Source organism: Canis lupus, chromosome 5, assembly GCF_048164855.1.
Source record: "Canis lupus baileyi chromosome 5, mCanLup2.hap1, whole genome shotgun sequence".
NCBI classification, from domain to species: domain Eukaryota; kingdom Metazoa; phylum Chordata; class Mammalia; order Carnivora; family Canidae; genus Canis; species Canis lupus.
In genome coordinates, this window is record NC_132842.1 from 5,325,957 (window position 1) to 5,345,884 (window position 19,928).

Here is a 19,928-nt window from a genome sequence, read left to right on the forward strand (position 1 = left end):
AATATTCTTTTGTTATCCCATCCCCATTTTATATAAGCAAAATGGAATTTTAGTGAGCTTAAAAGCTGTATAAAATATCACAACTAGTATGTGAAAAAGCCAGTGTTCAAACCTAGGTTTTCTGATTTCACATTTGTGTATATATGTGTATTTTCTTTAAATCAGTGGTTTTCAGCTATGCTTCATAGGTCTAGGGATTGCTGCATAGTGATCAGATGGGTAACTAGGATAACTCTTAAATGTTATCTCCAGTATATTATAATTGAAAACCAATTTTCTTGGTATCAAACTGCTTATTTTGCTATCTAAAGATGAAAAAAATGTGAAAGTAAGGAAATGCAAGTGTAAGAAGGAATTAATCTCCCTGAAAAAGCTAACTTTGGCTTGGTGAGCATATGCATGCTGTTGTTATACAAATGTTCCAAGTCTGTTCCCCTCCTCCTACCTGCTGTATTCACTCACCCTCCCATATGGAGGGTTGTACATTGCAGGAAGGGTTATGATTAGGACTTTTGTGATTTGTACTTGGGAAACTGGGGAGGAAGTGGACTCAGAAAAAAAAAACTTCAGGTAACTTGAAATAGTGTCCTGAATATGTCTGCAGTGTGTAGGGCAGATAGGAAGGGTGACAAAGATGATTTTAAGGAGAATTGTGGATACCATGATATTTGAAAGAAATAGGGAAAGAACTTGAGCCGTTTTGAATTTGTTTTTCCCATGAAGACTGGGAGCCATGTAGGATATTCTTTTAATAGGATTTAAGCAGGTGAGCTGTCTTCAGAGTTTTTCATTTTGTTTTCTCAAGTTTACTGATTTTGTAAAGATGACTATGGTTACACTGTAAAGAACAGATTAGAAAGGGGATAGACTGGATACAAGTGGACCAGTTAGAAGGCTTTTGCAATAACCAAAGTGAGAGATGACACAGTAGATTGACTAGGATTAAGGTGTTGGAGACACCTTAATGGTGTCTATATGGTTTGCATATATGTATGTTTTTAAATAAAGGTATAATTGACATTAATTTCAGCTATACCACAGAGTGATTCAATGTTTGTATATATTGCAAGGTGATCACCACAGTAAGTCTAGTTAACATGTGTCCCCAAACATAGTTAACAAAAATTATTTTCTTGTGATGAAGACTTTTTTTTTTTTTTAAAGATTTTATTCATTTATTCATGAGAGATACAGAGAGAGAAAGAGGCCGAGACACAGGCAGAGGGAGAAGCAGGCTCCATGCAGGGAGCCCGATGCAGGACTCAAACCCTGGACTCCAGGATCATGCCCCGGGCCGAAGGCAGGCACCAAACCGCTGAGCCACCCAGGGATCCCCAGGATGAAGACTTTTAAGATTTATTCTTAGCAACTTCCAAATATACTGTACAGTGTTATTAACGATAGTCACCATATTGCATATTACATCCCTATGACTTACTTATTTTGACTCCTTTAACCCATTTTGTCCAGTCCCTGCCTCTGGCAACCACTGATGTGTTCTTTGTATCAGTGGGCTTATTTTTTCATTTGTTGGTTTTTTTAGATTCCACATATAAGTGAAATTGTATGGTATTTATCTTTCTCTGTCTTATTTCACTTAGCATAATACTTTCAAGGTCCATTTATGTTGTTGCGAATGGCAATATTTTATACTTTTTAATGGCTGAAAAGTACTCCATAGTATAGTATACCATTGTGGTGGTGTATATATTTACCACAGCTTCTTTATCCATTCATCCATTGATGGACACTTCGATGTTTTCCCCCCATATCTTGGGTATTATAAACAATGCCGTGGTGAACATGGGAGTGCATATATATTTTGAAGTAGTTTTTTATTTTCTTCGATAAGTACTCAGGTGGAATTGCTGGATCATACAGTAGTTCTATTTTTGATTGCTTGAGGAACCTCCATATTGTTTTACATAGAGGCTGTGCTCATTTGCATTCCCATTAACAGTGTGCACAAGGGTTCTAACCTTTTTCTCCACATCCTCACCAAAGGTAAATATGACAAGATTTAGTGATATTGGATATGAAGTAGGTGCTAGATATCTGACTTAATTAACTTGATAGAAAACTGTTACAGGAACATTGAGTTTCCTATTCAACCATAGAGTTGAGTAGACTATGTGTTTGATTTGGGGCATTTTCATTTTGAGGTACCATTGGCATATCTGAGGAGAATGTTGCACTTTCTAAAAAGATTTATTTATTTTATTTAGTTTTTCATGAGAGACACACACACACAGAGAATCAGGCAGAGTGAGAAGCAGGCTCCATGCAGGGAGCCGCATGTGGGACTTGATCCTGGGACTCCAGGATCATGCCCTGAGCTGAAGGCAGACGCTTAGCCTCTGAGCCACCCAGGTGTCCCTATTTATTTATTTTAGAGAGAGAAAACATGCAAGTAGGGGGAGGGCCAGAGAGAGAGAGAGAGAGAACAAGAATCTCCAGCAGACTCCATGCTGAGTGTGGAGCCTGATGCAGGGCTTGATCTCATGACCCCAAGATCATGATCTGAGAGGAAACCAAGTATCAGACGGTGAACCAGCTGAGCCACCCAGGTGCCCCTGTCACACCTTTCATACAAATCTTTTTTTTTTTTTTTTTAATTTTTATTTATTTATGATAGTCACAGAGAGAGAGAGAGAGGCAGAGACACAGGCAGAGGGAGAAGCAGGCTCCATGCACTGGGAGCCCGACGTGGGATTCGATCCTGGGTCTCCAGGATCACGCCCTGGGCCAAAGGCAGGCGCTAAACCGCTGCGCCACCCAAGGATCCCTCTTTCGTACAATTCTGCACATCAGAGGAGGTCTAGAATAAAGTTTATGTGTATATAAATGGCAATTTAAACTTGAATGTGGATGAGTTTGCCAAGGAGAGGTTATAAAGCATAGAGAACTTAGATTCAGTACAGAGGCATTACATCTGTAAAGTGACCTTGCAAAGGACACAGAGATGAGTGTTCGGGGAGTTAAGAGCAAACCAAGGTGAGTGTTGGTCCATGTTTTTTACCCTCCAATGAAATCTCAGTATTTTCTATGGAATTATGAATCTCCAAACTTAATTCCATGTCAATCAGAATTTAGCTTGACCAAATTAAACTTATGTTAGAGAAGGAGTTTATCTTTTAAAAGAGATTTATATATTTATTTTAGAGAAAGAGAGAGCGCACGTGCACACATGCACATATACATGTGCCTGTAGGGGGAGGGGCAGAGGGATAGAATCTTCAAGCCAACTCTCCACTGAGTACCAAGCCCCATGTGGGGCTCAGTCTCACCACCCATAAGATCATGACGTGAGCTGCAACCAAGAGTCAGACTCTTTTTTTTTAAATTTATTTATTTATTCATGAGAGAACACAGACTGAGAGAGAGAGAGAGAGAGAGAGAGAGAGGGGCAGAGACATAGGCAGAGGGAGAAGCAGGCTCCTCGCAGGGAACTGGATGTGGGACTTGATCCCAGATCCCAGGATCACGACCTAAGCCGAAGCCAGATGCTCAACTGCTGAGCCATCCAGGTGCCCCCAGAGTCAGATTCTTAACCCACTGTGGCACACAAGTGCCCCAGAAAAGGAAAGAATTTAAAAGATAAGTGAAGGCATTAAAAAATGTAGCTTCTTAACTATAATTTATAACATGAGTGACTATATCAGATAATCTTCCAAATTACCGAAGAGGAGGGGACTGGCCCGAGTATGAATTGTTTCACTATAAAAAGAAAGCTTATTTTGGGATGCCTGGGTGGCTCAGTGGTTGAGCATCTGCCTTCAGCCCAGGGCGTGATCCTGGAGACCCAGGATCGAATCCCACATCAGGCTCCCTGCATGGAGCCTGCTTCTCCCTCTGCCTATGTCTCTGCCTGCCTCTTTCTGTGTCTCTCATAAATAAATAAATAAAATCTTTAAAAAAAAAAAAAGAAAGCTTATTTTAAGAACTGTGAAGGGTCTGAGATTTTGCCATCTATGCAAGCTAGGAAGTTAGCTTGCCATAGTTTCCTAGATGTTGTTAGAAGATACAAGACTTCTGGGTCATAGACATAGGACTTTATTATTCATGACAATAGCAAGAGCCAGTGTTGGTATTTGTGCCAGTTTTTCCAAGCCTAAGCTCCATAGAGAAATGTGAAGAGGGCTGAGTGATACCTGTGATGATGCCTCTCCTGTATTGCATTACAGTCTATAATAGGAGAGGAACCTCTAGGTTTGTATAGGTTTGTATATTTTCTTTGGAGAAATGTCTAACCAAATCCTTTGTCTGTTTCTTTTCTTTTCTTTTTTTTTTTTTTTGAGAGAGAAAGAGCCCGGGGCAGGGTGAGGTGGGGTGGGGGAGAGGCAGAAGGAGAGGGACAGGCAGACTCCTGCTAAGTGGGGAGCATGATGCAGAACTCTATCGCAGGACCCTGGGATCGTGACCTGTGCCGAAGGCATTAACCAACTGAGCCACCCAGGTGCCCTCCTTTGTCCATTTTTTAATCTAGTTGTTTCTGAATTTTTTGAGTTGATTTTTGAGCAGGTTCTTCCAGCACTCAGCAATACATGATGCCTGTGGGTGATAGGGAGTATGGAAGGCCATCAAACACCTTGACTAACTGCCCATTGTTGTGACTTTTAGAATAAAAACAGACTGCAAATGGTTTGGAAAGTGAAAAATGAGGCACAGGTTAGCATCAAGGTTAACATTGGTGTGCTGGAGTCAGCTGATCGGATTGGAATAGCAGTGTCATGCCTAAAAAAAATGTCACCAATGGTAAGATACTACTAATAGCCTGAAGAAGGAGGTCAGAGATCTGATGTAGCCAATCTGTCAGTAGAATAGATCAGACAAGTGGATCTTCTGGGAATTACAAGTGTGGAATGCATTGATTGCCTCTGCATCAGGAACAGAGAGTCTTTTACTCTATATCTGTTCTATGATGGTACATGTGGTAATAGATCCTGCAGCAGTGATGGCAGTCTGGGCGATATAGGCCTGGTTATAGGCTTCATTCCATATGATCTCATCAGATGATGGGCCCTTACCATGGGCATCTATATTTGTGACCTAGATGATCTGATCAGCAACTGCAATTTGTCCCCAACAGTTTATGGCTAGTTTTTATTATGTCAGCTTGTAGTTTTCCAAGTAGTAGACCAAATAGCTAGGTCATTAGTAACAGACCCAGAGTCAGTAAAAATATAACAAGGTTTATGAAGAGGAATATTGGTCAGATCTATGAGAACATACTTGAGTTCTGCCCATGGAGCAAAGCATCCACACCCATTTTCAGCTCTGTGTGGCTGGCCCTGAAATTGAACAGCATACCAGCACTCTGAACACCATAGTTTCATTGTAATTGAATCATTCATTAGTGAACCAGGTGCAGGCATTTATGAGATCCTCCATGAATCAAGGGCCTCAATGAGCCAGTGGCTTTGATTTATGCAGAATGGAGGTTAAAACTTCCCCCAAGGGATAACTGTCACTTTTTCGTGTAAAGCTAAAATACCATAGGGGCCAGCCTGGCTGCATTCTTGAATTTACCACTTGAATGTGATAAGAGAAGCTTGTTAGTCTCTAACCACCTTTGTAGTCATTGAGTTTGAGTTGACCCATCCTCAAATGGGAAACTTCAAAAGGAGTGTGCACTTGGTAGCTCTTTTAGGGAGGCATTGAATCCAAAAACCAAAGGGATACCTTTGGTGGGAACTGCTCCTCTTGCCAGAGGCCCCAGTGAGTAAAATCATCTTATGTGTGGAGATGTGTACACAAAGGGGTGATAAGGATTGTGGGGTGCTAAAGCTACCAGTGTTTTCTACATGGGCTCTTCCCATTTGTCATAATCTGCTCTGGCACTTAGGAGCGTTCACAGTACAGGCATGCAAAATATCAGTAAATTATATACTCAGTGGTAGAAGGCACAACAGTAGTAATACACTGAATTGATCCAAAGATAGCACTGAAAAGTATGAGTTAGTTGCTGTTTCCCCACTGTTAATCCTACCCAAATGTTGGTAGCTGAAAACAAGTACCCTCTTCCTCTACATGATGGTTATGAAGGGGATGTGGGCTCCTGTATGTAACAGAGCCATAAAAATTTGAATCCCACCTCTCCCTAGTGTTCTAGCATACCTGAGTATGTTTGATCTTCAGTTCCCTTGGGGAACTAGGAAAACTCATCTCCACCACCATTTATCTTTGCAAAGCAGCCGAAGCTGGGCCATCGGGAAGATTGGGAGAGAGCAGCTCTGCACCTCTAAACAAGGTGTATTTCCTTTCAGTTTTGAGCAATACTCTAGCTATATGCTGATCAATACGACACTCAGAGCTACAGCCACATTGCTTTCTGGTAGAGAAATGACCGCATGCCCTTTGGATGACTTGGGCTAAGATCTGCACAGTGACAGCATTGTTTTTATTTTTTTATTTATTTTATTTTATTTTATTTTATTTTATTTTATTTTATTTTATTTTATTTTATTTTATTTTATTTATTTTTTCAGCATTGTTTATAGTAGTCTACATAATGTAGGCTATTTGCTGTTCCATTATCGAGATAATATCTCTTAAATTCTTGCTTATTTCAGCATAAGAATTAGAGGAGTTTTCCAAGGCCATAAGGTCCAACAGCAAGACTTCATCTAGATTTCTTTGGACAAGTTTCTCATTCTTTAGTGAATCACCTTTTTCATCATTTTAAACCCAGTTTAGTACAGAAAGAACGTGAAGACTAGTCAGTGCCCACAGTAGTTTCTCTTAGTGAAATTTTTGGGGTGGGGTGGGTGGCGGGGTGGTATAGGCAGAGCTCTTTTGTAGCAGACCCACTGCCAAAAAATGCTGAGGTTTTTTTACTAATATATTTTTTTGAAGATTTATTTATTAGAGAGGGAATGCAGCAGGGAGGGGTAGAGCAAGAGGAAAAGAGGATTCCAAGAAGAAACCTGTTGAGTGTGGAGCCCAATGTAGGGCTAAATTTCACAACCCTGAGATCATAACCTGAGCTGAAATCAAGAATCGGATGCTCAGCTGACAGCCATGCAGATGCCCCACTTTTACTCATCTTGAATGAATTGAATGTTGACCAAATAGGCTGCAAGAGGGACTGAGCAAGAAGATAGTAAGCTGTTGCCATCTTTTAATAAGCATTATGTGCCCCTTCCCTGCATGTAACAAACTAGCTGAAGTTCTAAAGATTCTTCTGGTTCTGACCACAGTGGTTGTAGTTTTTCTCCTTTGGCACCCAGTGTAACATGGGGTGTAACATTGTCTAAGAGGAACAGTCCTTTGTGTTCCCCACTCCCTCTGCCAGATAAATCTTAGTACCAGTTGTTCATAGGGCAGACCTGCTGAGGCCAACTGTCAGGTTGATGGAAAGTTGATGGTCAGTTACTAGGGCATTATTCAGACTGCTATCTTTGAACCTACAAAATGGTATTCACCTTGAAACTACATCCTCAAATTAGCCTTTATTAATAGCTGGTTAAGTAAACCATTTATTGCTTGGTTGACCATCCCATTTGGTCAGCATGTTCACTCATGATTCCCATGGACTTAGCTGGTTCCTGTTAACTGGTCTTTCATTCCATTTCTAGAAGAAATTCTGCCTCATTTCCAAAACTGTCAAAAATTGTGAAAGGTTTAAGATTTTTTTTTACCCTTTGTGCAAGCTAAGAAGTTAGCCTGCCACAATTTCATAGACAGTATTAAAGACATGAGACTCTTGGGCCAGATGCAGGATGTCATTGGTCATGGCAATAGCAGTAGCCAGTGTCAGCATTTGTGCTAGGTAACTAGCCCCAATTTCTGTAGGATACTGAAAAGAGAGCCAAGTGATGTTTGCACACAGAGATGGGGCCATTGCAGGAAAAGAACTCCCAGCTTAGGGGACCAGATCTTTTATAATGGGCAATAAGCCTTCCTGACCTTTGCCCCAGAGCTGACATTTTTATTACACTGGACAGAAAGCAAGCCTACCTTTTGCTCTCCTGGAAAACACCATCTCTTCTAAGGCTGTTTATAAATATCCCAGACAGGGGGAGCAGTGCCTTTTCTTGTAAGATGTGCAAAAACTCTAGACACTGAAGGAGAATTTTCTTTACCTTGTTTTGGAGTTGGGAGAATATTTTGATTGCAGATCCTCTCTCATTCAATTTTTTAAATTCTGGAAATAGAATCTTAAACATTAACACAGGTTATTTTTAAACATTAATAGAATCTTGGTTTTTTTCTGACAATACCCCTTGACCATCTTCAGTTTCCATCTTTGCTGCTTCTCCACCTAGACTATTGTCACTGCTTCCTGCCTGGTCTCATGGCCAGTGCTCTTGTTCTGTCTATCCTCACCACCTCTACTAGAGGGATCTGTTTTTTTGTTTGTTTGTTTGTTTCCTTAAGATTTTATTTATTAGCACATAAGCAGGAGGGAGAGGGAGCAAGAAGGCTCAATCCTAGGACCCTGGGATCTGGGATCATGGCTTAACCGAGGGCAGATGCTTAACCAACTGAGCCACCCAGATAGATGCTCTAACTCCAGGGATCTTTTAGAATGCAGGTTTGATGATGTCACCCAATTAAAATTTGTTACCAGTTCCTCACTACCATTAGGACAAAGTTTAAATTATTGAGTAGTTGTGTAATTATTTCTTATGTGCTGACTACTATCTAGGTTTAAATGTTAGCAATTAAACAACAACAACAAAATTTTTAAGCCATAAAGGCCAGTATTAGGTAAGCTGCATGATGCCAGTTTGTAACCTCTGCTCTAACTTACCATCTTTTCTCTTATACCTTTTATCTGCAACATGATTGATTGCCTTGAATAATTTCCATATTTACCTCTTCTATTCATTCTTAAAAACCTACATACTTTATAAAGTCTTTTTTTTTCTTCTTTACTTTATAAAGTCTTTAAGTGAACCCTTCTCAACCTAGTTAGGTATCTTGTCTCTGAACACTGTTGGAGAGGTTTCAGATGCCCTGTGTGTAGGTCACTACAGCACTTAACCTTATTGTGTTATAATTATTGATTTTCTTCCTTGTCTGCATCCTCAATAAATAAAGTAAAAGCTTCTCCGAGCAAGATACCTGTCCTGTTCCATACACACAGAGTTTTTAGGAATGAAAATTGCTTCCCTGGAAATTGTTTTGGAACCAACTCCATTAAATCAGTTGTTGGTTTTTTTTTTTTAATATTTTATTTATTTATTCATGAGAGACACAGAGAGAAAGGCAGAGACACAGGCAGAGAGAGGAGAAGCAGGATCCCTGCAGGGAGCCTGATGTGGGACTCCATCCTAGGACCCTAGGATCATGCCCTGGGCCAAAGGCAGACGCTCAACCACTGAGCCACCCAGGCGTCCCTCAGTTGTTGGTTTTATTCACTTTTAGATATTCCTTGTTTTGAGCCTCAAGGATATTAATTTCCTTAATTTTGAAGGGAAAGATACAGTATTCCCTGGAAAGTAGACATGTGATACTGTCCTGTAGTCCAACCTTGTATATGGTCAATATATATGGCTGTTATTTAATTTACTATGCCTAATAATATTTTCTTTGTTCAAATTTAAAATCTAGACCGTGGACATTCACAAAGAAAAAGTGGCTCGGAGAGAGATTGGTATTTTGACAACAAATAAGAATACATCAAGAACTCACAAAATAATAGCACCTGCAAACATGGAGCGTCCTGTAAGGTATATTCGGAAACCTATTGACTATACAGTTCTGGATGATGTGGGCCATGGTGTCAAGGTAAGCATTTTTATATTAACTTGAAATAATTTATCCAATAAATATTTTGGATAGGAAATAGAGCAGTAAAAATCATTTTCTTAATTAATAGATTCTCTTAGCTAGTAACTAGCATTATAGTTTTCAAAGAATATTTAATATTAGCTATGTATTATACTAAGTTTGAGTCAGAATTTTATCTGTGAAATAGGCTGTATTCAGAAGATAGTAAAACTTACCATGGCTTTTTGTCAGTAGAGCCATTTGAATCCTAGACTAATATTACAGATATTGTGAATGCCATGTCTTGCTTTTACTACTGAATGAATATTTAAAAATAAAAAATTTATATGCTTTGCAGAGTTGTTTTACAAAATAATTTATAAAAACTTTGAACCTTTTATTTCAAAAAATATATGTAAGTGCATTTATGTAGATGTGGCTATAATTCCAGCAACTTATGAAAAACAAAAAATTGTATGTAGTTTTGCATACCATACCCTCCTTGCCTTCCCCTGCCCCAATAGGGTTTTAGGAAAGAGATTATTTGTTGCCCATGTTCATATCTTAGCGTGGCAGAATTAGCTGCTATTGAAAGATACCTGTAGTCTGTCAACTTCTTAGATGTTTATGGGTTATTCTGCAAACATACTGAATGACCTGAATTCTATAGCCATTTTTGCTCAGGATAAACGATTCCTATGAAATTTGATAGTCCCTTTCCTAGAGGACCATTATTTGATTTTGTATCTGATTTTCAGAATTTTTATAATAAATTTTTAGGAGTTGGCTAGAATCTTGAAGCTTTCCCTAGCTGGCTGATCTGACCAGGGTTATTGCTGGATTTCTGTTGCATTCTAAATTATTTGGGGTTCCTGATCAAGAGAAGAGTGTAGCTGACTGACAATACTCACTTTTATTCTACTCTGCGCTGTCATTATTGGAATCTCCCCCTTTCTGTCATGCTTTGAAGTTAGATATAAAATTGGAACACTACAAATGTAGAAGAGGCTACTTGTTTGTTTCTTATATTTTTACCCAGGGTATGTGGCTAGAGTTGTAAAAGAGCTTAAATTCAGGGCAGCCCTGGTGGCTCAGTGGTTTAGTGCCACCTTTAGCCCAGGGCCTGATCCTGGAGACCCAGGATCGAGTCCCATGTCAGGCTCCCTGCGTGGAGCCTGCTTTTCCCTCTGCCTGTGTCTCTTTCTCTCTCTCTCTCTCTTTTTCTCTTTCTCTCTCTCTCTCTCCCTCCTCTACCCCCGCTCCCGTGTCTCTTGTGAATAAATAAATAAAATCCTTTAAAAAAAAAAGCTTAAATTCAGTTGGAATTTAAGTTATTTTAGACTAGATTGAGCTATAGGATTTGAATATTGAGAGTCTGGAAGAAATCTTTTTTGTATTAATTGCCATGAGATTAAAATTTATATATACACACACACACGCGTATGCATGTGTGTACACACACTCGTGCTCACTTCTTCCCCTTTGGCCTAATTTTTCTTTTTTTTTTTTTTTTTTAAAGATTTTATTTATTCATGAGACACAGAGAGAGAGAGAGAGAGAGAGAGAGGCAGAGACACAGGCAGAGGGAGGGAGAAGCAGGCGCCATGCATGGAGCCTGATGTGTGTGGGACTCAACCCCGGGTCTCCAGGATCACACCCTGGGCTGAAGATGGCACTAAACCGCTGGGCCACCTGGGCTGCCTCCCTTTGACCTAACTAATCTTGAGCTTGCTTTCTTTCAAAACAAAATACGTGCATAAAAAAAATGTCATCATCTTAGAAGTGAATATCCTATATTATTCCTCCATTAATAACTATATTTAATAGTTTAATACATAGTACTTAGCAGAATAGAAGATGAAAGCAAATTTCATAAGGAAATTTTGGGTGAGAATATGAAATTATTTCATCATATATGTATAAATGGGAAGTATAAATGCCACATAATATATATTGAAAGTATGCAGATATGAATTTTGGCAGTCTGCTTTCTGTAATATGGTTACTGACACATGATTTTTCTTTTTATCATGGCAGAATATACATAAAATTTATTATTTAACATTTTAAACGTATAGTTCTGTGACTACATTTGTATTGTACAGGTAATTTTTTAAATTTTTTTTTTACTTTATTAAAATACTGAGTTTATTTCACATGTTATACACAGGTTATTTTAAAATATATTTTTGATTAGGGTGAGAGAGTGGATGGTCTGTGAGAATAACATTTCTTAGAGTCTGATATGTGGCATATTTGTCCATATTTTGTTTCTGTGATATACAAATATATACACAGTTATTTTTTTCCCCAGTTGTCTCATTGCCACTCTGTTTCTCTTGTTTTCTGATTTCTCTGACAGATCATTCATTGCTGGCTTAATTAAATATTTCTAGAGCATAGTAGAGTGACGGTTAGAAATTTGAATAGTAGGTGGGTTTTTTTTTTAAGATTTTGTTTATTTATTCATGAGAGGGACAGAAAGAGTTAGATATACAGACAGAGGGAGAAGCAGGCTGTGGGGAGCCTGATGGAGGACTCTATCCCAGTATCCTGGGATCATGATCTGAGCCAAAGGCAGATGCTCAACCACTGAGCCACCCAGGTATCCCAGAAATTTGGATAGTAGTTAATGAACAAATACTAGGGCCAAAATTATTAGAAGGAAAAGAGAGAAGCTATTCTTATAGTTTTAGAATTATTTTCTTAACCTTTGTCCACCACTTTTCTATTTAGAAGTCTGTTTTCCTACTGATTGGTAAGAACTCTTTTTTCTGTCAAGGAAATGAGTTCCTTATATATTCCTAAATTTCTTCATACTGCTATTTGGCTCTTGACTTTTTTAATGTTTGGGTATTCTAAAAAATACACATAGATTAAAAAAATTATATCCAAATATATTAGTATTTCTTCTTATGTCTACCAAGTTTCATGTTAAAGTTTCCAGACTCTGAAATTAATGTTCCATCATATTTTCTTTTGTGATTTAAATTTCAGGGTTTTGATACTTGTATTATTTAAATAATACTATATGGTGAAGCATTTTATGCTGTGAGATAGATGGTTACACATAAGTTTGGTAGGAATTCAAAATATGGAAGAAATATCTTATGTCTGGTTTGACTTTTGGAAGCAGTGTAAGATATGGATAAGAGAATCCTAGCATAAGGAAACCACCAGAATATATACATAAAGGAGAATGTAAAGAAGATGAACCTTATAAGAGTACAGCTTTTCAGAGTAAGCTAAAGAAGACCTGAATACTTAGTAAAGACATTTAAAATTTTTTTAAGGAATTTATGTATGTATGCGAGTGCGTGAGCAAGGGGGAAGTGTGGGGAGAGGCAGAGGCAGAGGGAGAGGGAGAGGCAGGCTCCCCACTGAGCAGGAAGCCCGCCGGTAACGCAGGGCTCAATCCCAGGATCCTGGGATCTTGACCCAAGCCAAAGGCAGCTGCTTAACTGATTGAACCACCCAAGTGTCCCTAAATTTATTTTTAATTAACAGCTTTATAGCCTGGTTTATAATTTACAAAGGACTTTCACTGTATGTGTTTTTAAGTCTCAAAAGACCATGTAATCTAGGAGTTGTTACATTTTATTAGTAGAGACACTAAGTATTTATAATATATACATAGGAATGATATTTTTTGAAGGTTTCATTTGTATTAAAAGAGTAAACTAATGAGTCATAGTAAAGAAAGGATTGGCCTTTTTTATGGACAGCACCTGTGGTATACAAGGCTTATAATTTCCTTAGGGTCAGAAGATAGGGAGGAATCAAAGAGAATCCTGTTGTTTTCAACCTGAGATTCCAAGGACATGGTAAAGTGGCCTGTTAATGTAAATATTAAAGAAATGAAGTGAGATCTTAAGGAAATAAAAGTCTAGTTTGGATGTGTTTTGGAGATTTTTTAAATGGATAAATCTTGTTGGTTGCTAACAATTACAGTATTTTAAGCTGTAAGATACAGAGATGATTTCCTTGTAATACTCTCAAACTCAGACACTTCTATATAAATACACACTAGATAGAAAAGGCAGAACTTCATATAAGGTTAAAGGTTGCATCATTACACAGTAGCAAAGTTCTGCTAGAGTTTTTATTCCCCGATTCTCCATTCATTCTTTCACTTGGAATCAGTTTATACTTGAATGTTATTTTTTTTTCTTGTTCAGTAGAAACAAGATAGGTGGTCATATCTGGAATATTTCTAAATTATTTTAAAAATATTTAGTGTATTGAGATGCTATCACATTAGTATATCTTATTTCCAAGGATAATAATGTTACTCAGGTTTACACTTTCTAAATCCAGATGTGATATGTAGCAGCTAGGTAGGATTCTAGACATTGATGAAAATGAGCAATATCATTCTAAACAAACATTTAAAGAATACTAAAATTCTGGCCTAATTCCTAGAAATAAGAATATATCCAAGACAAAGTACATTCCTTCTTTGGTTGACTTTCCTAATGGTTGCCTTTATGTCACCTGAAAAATGATAGATTCATATTTAGAAAGACAAATGTCAAAGAACTTAAGACCCCAATATATACAAAGTTAGACTCTACAACCTAAAGGTATTTCTTAAGTGGCATGGTACAAGTAGTGATGCTTTAGGACTATACACAGTATTTCATATTATTTGTAGTACATGTTATTTCATATATAGGCTAGTCATCTTTCATAGGAGTAGCCTTTAGGATCAAAGCAATCGTTCTTCAGTTTTGAATTTTGTCTAAACTGGTTCAGAAGAAAACTTAGAACAAAAGCAACCTATAACCTTCTGCTTTTGGCCTGCTCAGATTTAGATTCATAAATTACAAATGAGAGGGCTTCTAGACCTTGTTTGTTTGTTTTAAAGATTTTATTTATTTACTCATGAGAGACACACAGAGAGAGGCAGAGACACAGGCAGAGGGAGAAGCAGGCTCCATGCAGGGAGACCGATGTGGGACTCGATCCCGGGACTCCAGGATCACACCCTGGGCCGAAGGCAGGCTTTAAACCGCTGAGCCACCCATGGATCCCCTAGACCTTGTTTGTATGCCTTAGTTAGAATCCGGCTAAGCTGCTATTGTGCATAGGGATTTTTTTTTTTAATACTCAGGTACTAGGTCTTTTTCTGAATTTGGAAGCACCATGTGATTTTGAATTTTAGCATTTACAGCTTATCAGTTTTAGAATATCAGTTTTAGAATACTATATTACCATTCATCTGATGAATACTTGAGCATTGATTGTTTGGTAAAGCCTTATGTCTGGTACACTGATGTGTTAAAGTAGCCTTACATCGAATGTGTTAGATGTTTGTGTTTAAATCAGTGTTTATCATCTGTAATTCAGTTAGTTTAGTTTCATGGGATAAATACTGATATAAGACATTATTGGGCCTTCATGAGATCGGCATAATTTAGTGATGTTTTCCTTATGAATATATTTTTTTGGAAAATATTTAATACATGTGAATATTTCCCTATTGCTTATGGATTTTTTCTTTATAAAATATTTGAAATATGGCTGGGTAAAAGCTTATTAACATGAATTGAATGACTATAAATGTAAACGTGTCCTATTAGATACAATTTATTTAGAATTAATTTCTACTTTTTCCCCCCCTTTTTTGCCAACGTAAAGTGGCTAAAAGCCAAGGTAAGAGATACTACTTATCATTTGATCCACAGTATTCCCTCTATTTTGATAAAGGCTGCAGAGCCACTAAAATTTGAAAACTCTTCCTATGTCTGTCTGCTTTTTTCCCATAGGATTTATGTAGATTAAATAAACTCAGTTCAAATCAGCAACATTTAGCTTGGATGTGTTAATATATCAATGATATATTGACATCTGCATTTATATAGGAACATTAATTTTGCTAACATTTATTGCTTTGCTCATTTTTTTGGATAGTTGCCTTGCTTTTATTGACTTAACAATTAGGAGGTTTTCCAGACACATATGACTTTGTTACTGAATTGTTAAGATAAAGATGATTTTTCAGATTAATGTTTTAGCAAGTTGACACTGAGATCTATAGTTTTTATTCATGTACACATGTAAAAAATTTTGGAAATCCAGTACTTGAATGCAGCTAAGTTTGATCTCAGTGAACATGTTTAACAGTAAAATAATGTATAAAATCCAATAATCACATCTGTATTTGCCATAAATTGGTCTGGATAGCACAGATAATAGGAGAAAAAGCTTTGTGCAAGTGGAAATTTCTTGACTTTTTAAAATGTAGTACCAAAGTCAGTTATTAAAACTGTCTGGGAATCCTTACTTCACATTCTGATATTAAAAAAAAATAATACATGGTGTCAAAACACCAACAGAACAATTTGATATAAAAATAAAAAGCTTTTCTTTCCACATTTTAGCATGGAAATAACCAGCCTGCAAGAACTGGCACACTGTCGAGAACAAATCCTCCTACTCAGAAACCACCGAGCCCTCCCATGTCAGGCCGGGGAACGCTGGGGTAAGAATGCAACTACATTTTACAAGAAAAGGCATATGCTAAAGAGAAAGATATTTCTGTGACTTAAGTAAGTGTATGGGTCTTTGCTGTGGGATGCTCTCAATGTGAACTACCTCTTACAAATTCATTTTGTTTCTTCTTTCCTTGAACAGAATCTGCTTGTTTTATAATTTTCTCTATAGAAGTCTGTACTAGAAAGAATCTTTTGTATATGTGCAAATAAGCATTATTTAGTTTTTATCTTTTTTTTTTTTTTAAGATTTTATTTATTCATGAGAGAGACACAGAGAGAGGCAGAAACTCAGGCAGAGGGAGAAGCAGGCTCCTTGCAGGGAGCCTGATGCAGGACTCAATCCCAGACCGGGGTCATGCCCTGAGCCAAAGGCAGATGCTCAACTGCTGAGCCACTCAGGCATCCCTAGTTTTTACCTTCTAATTTTTTTTTTGGCGGGGGGAGTCTAGCCCAAGTTTATTTCTAATGAAATTGCAGGATGATTCCATATGGTGCTTTCATATGTGTTTACAATATTCCTATTGCAGGAGTTTGAATTAGCGATGTGTTTTATGTGGTTTGGCTTCATAGCCTGCAGGGGGACTCTTTACCTGGAGAACTCTGAACTGTGTTTCTACTGATAATCTGAGGGCCCTTTATACTTAAGTTTTGCATGTAGGCCAATTGGAGAAATAGAAAAGATAATAGTTGGTGGTTTCTTCCTTCTAAGTGCAGCAAAAATATAGACTGATTGGTAAGACATCTTTGAAGGATTATTGATCTTAACGTAGGAAGCAATATAGTAGATTTCTTGTTTTTGGTAGAGGGGTGAGGAATCATTATTTTATAGTAACAGAGATTGATAGTCAACATTTTGACAGAATCTTAGTTTCCATTTTCATTCTGTAAACCCTTAGCCCCTGAAAAAAACATAGGAAGCTATTAAATAGAAAAGTTAAAATCATTTATTGAGAAATACATGGCATTTTTGGTATCAGAATATATCAGAATGGTATCAGAATATACTTGTTCATATATTTCTGTACTGAAGTAGGAGTAAATTGCAGGGGAGGTACATTGTTTTCATAATGTACAAGGATAGTGGCTTGTGGGTCACTGGGCTGGGAATAATATATAATTAATTAATTAATTTTTTAAAGATTTATTTACTTATGATAGACATAGAGAGAGAGAGAGAGAGAGAGAGGCAGAGACACAGGAAGAGGGAGAAGCAGGCTCCATGCCGGGAGCCTGACATGGGACTCGATCCCGGTACTCCAGGATTGCGCCCTGGGCCAAAGGCAGGCGCTAAACCGCTGAGCCATCCAGGGATCCCATGGACCCCGGGATCATGCCCTGAGCCAAGGCAGATACTCAACTGCTGAGCCACCCAGACATCCTAAAGAATTAATCAATCAATCAATTAATTAATTAATGTGTGTATTATTTTTTTTAAGATTTATTTTTATTTATTTATGATAGAGAAAATGGCAGAGACACAGGCAGAGGGAGAAGCAGGCTCCATGCTGGGAGCCCATTGTGAGACTCGATCCCAGGACTCCAGGATCGCTCATGCCCTGGGCCAAAGGCAGGCGCGAAACCACCAAGCCACCCAGGGATCCCCCCAAGAATTTTTTTAAAAAAGATTATTTATTTATCTATCTATTTATTTTATTTTATTTATTTATGATAGGCAGAGAGAGAGGGAGGCAGAGACACAGGAGGAGGGAGAAGCAGGCTCCATGCTGGGAGCCCGACGTGGGACTCGATCCCGGGACCCCAGGATCATGCCCTGGGCCAAAGGCAGGCGCCAAACCGCTGAGCCACCCAGGGATCCTCCCCAAGAATTTTTTCAAACAAAACTTTATTATTACAGATAAAGAAAAATTGTGTTATACTTGGTTACAAAGAGACAATCACAAATATGGTGACAATACCATTTAATCTTTCTTACTCATTATTCTTTTTCTCTGTTTTGCTTCTTTAGACGAAATACTCCTTATAAAACTCTGGAACCTGTTAAACCCCCAACAGTTCCTAATGACTACATGACAAGTCCTGCTAGGCTCGGAAGTCAACATAGTCCAGGCAGGACAGCTTCTTTAAACCAGAGACCAAGGACACACAGGTAAACCTTCAGGTTGAGTCTTTGAATATCGGCAAATGGGGGTTATTGACTGGTGACAAACTCCTGAAAAGTTGCTGAGTAAAGTATTGCTCTAATGCTAATATAGAATATAAAAGATGAGGGTAATCATATTGTATATGTTTCTTTAAATAAATTTGTGCCATAATTCCTCTGTTTTTTAGGTGTTAAGCAGGTTTAAACTAATTACAGATTTGCTACTATGTTTTCTTTTTGATGGAAGTATAAATATATATTTGGATCAAGGCCTAAAGAATGTTTTAAAACAGTTATTTAAAAAAGATTGAGGCAACCACTCTTAATTATTTTTGGATAAAGACTGAAATATCGGAAATTATGCAATGTGATTTAAACTTTATGAGGTTGGACGAAGAAAGACACCTTCAAGGGAGGTGGAGGTGAATTTGTTAAGGAGAATTTGTTAAGAAGAATTTGTTAAGAGGAAGGATTTGTTAAGAGAGTTGATATACTAGAGGATATTTAAGTTGTTTTAAAAAAAAGTTCTAGAAATCCCCTCCCAGTGGATTTTTTAAAAACTTGTTTATGGAGCATGACATCCATTCAGTATAAAGCCTACAGTGTATTAAGTATACAACTTGATGGTTTAATACAAATTGAATACACCCACATAATCATCCCCAGATCAGAAAGTGGAGTGTTCCCAGCAGCCTGGAAGTCCCCTTTAGGCCCTTTCCCAATTATAGCCTCTACTTTCTTTCTCCCAGAATAGCCACTCCATGTTTGGGTACTTTTGTAAAAGTCAGACAAATTTGTTGTACAGCTTAATTTATTTTTTTCTTCATTTTAATCTATTATTTAACTTGGGCAAGGAACCTCTCTTTACCTTGACTTTTAGGTTGATATATTAGAGAAACTTAGCAAAATCATTTTGGGGGATTCAATTAAATAGGCTGTGTCAAGCCTCTTAAGTGCTATGTAATTGTTACTGTTAGTAAATAAATTATTATATCGAAATTTTCATTTACTGTATCAGGTCAAGTTAAGTGAGAACCAAATTTTTGTGTTTTTTTTTTTTTTTATTGGTGTTCAATTTACTAACATACAGAATAACCCCCAGTGCCCGTCACCCATTCACTCCCACCCCCCGCCCTCCTCCCCTTCCAACACCCCTAGTTCGTTTCCCAGAGTTAGCAGTCTTTACGTTCTGTCTCCCTTTCTGATATTTCCCACACATTTCTTCCCCCTTCCCTTATATTCCCTTTCACTATTATTTATATTCCCCAAATGAATGAGAACATACAATGTTTGTCCTTCTCCGACTGGCTTACTTCACTCAGCATAATACCCTCCAGTTCCATCCACGTTGAAGCAAATGGTGGGTATTTGTCATTTCTAATAGCTGAGTAATATTCCATTGTATACATAAACCACATCTTCTTTATCCATTCATCTTTCGATGGACACCGAGGCTCCTTCCACAGTTTGGCTATCGTGGCCATTGCTGCTATAAACATCGGGGTGCAGGTGTCCCGGCGTTTCACTGCATCTGTATCTTTGGGGTAAATCCCCAGCAGTGCAATTGCTGGGTCGTAGGGCAGGTCTATTTTTAACTCTTTGAGGAACCTCCA

The 19,928-nt window shown here is 37.9% G+C and overlaps 1 protein-coding gene across 11 annotated transcripts in view; it reads left to right on the forward strand.

The window, feature by feature from the left end:
- ABI1 (abl interactor 1) overlaps positions 1-19,928 on the forward strand; it is a 136,012-nt gene that overhangs the window by 89,610 nt on the left and 26,474 nt on the right. For 7 of the 11 annotated variants that reach the window (XM_072825296.1, XM_072825287.1, XM_072825292.1 and 4 more), the window contains exons 3-6: positions 9,559-9,735; positions 15,358-15,372; positions 16,101-16,201; positions 18,181-18,321. In XM_072825296.1, coding sequence (XP_072681397.1) covers positions 9,559-9,735; positions 15,358-15,372; positions 16,101-16,201; positions 18,181-18,321 — 434 coding nt within the window. The remainder of the gene's footprint in view (positions 1-9,558; positions 9,736-15,357; positions 15,373-16,100; positions 16,202-18,180; positions 18,322-19,928) is intronic. The other 4 variants (XM_072825288.1, XM_072825293.1, XM_072825295.1 and 1 more) reach the window with 1 other exon arrangement.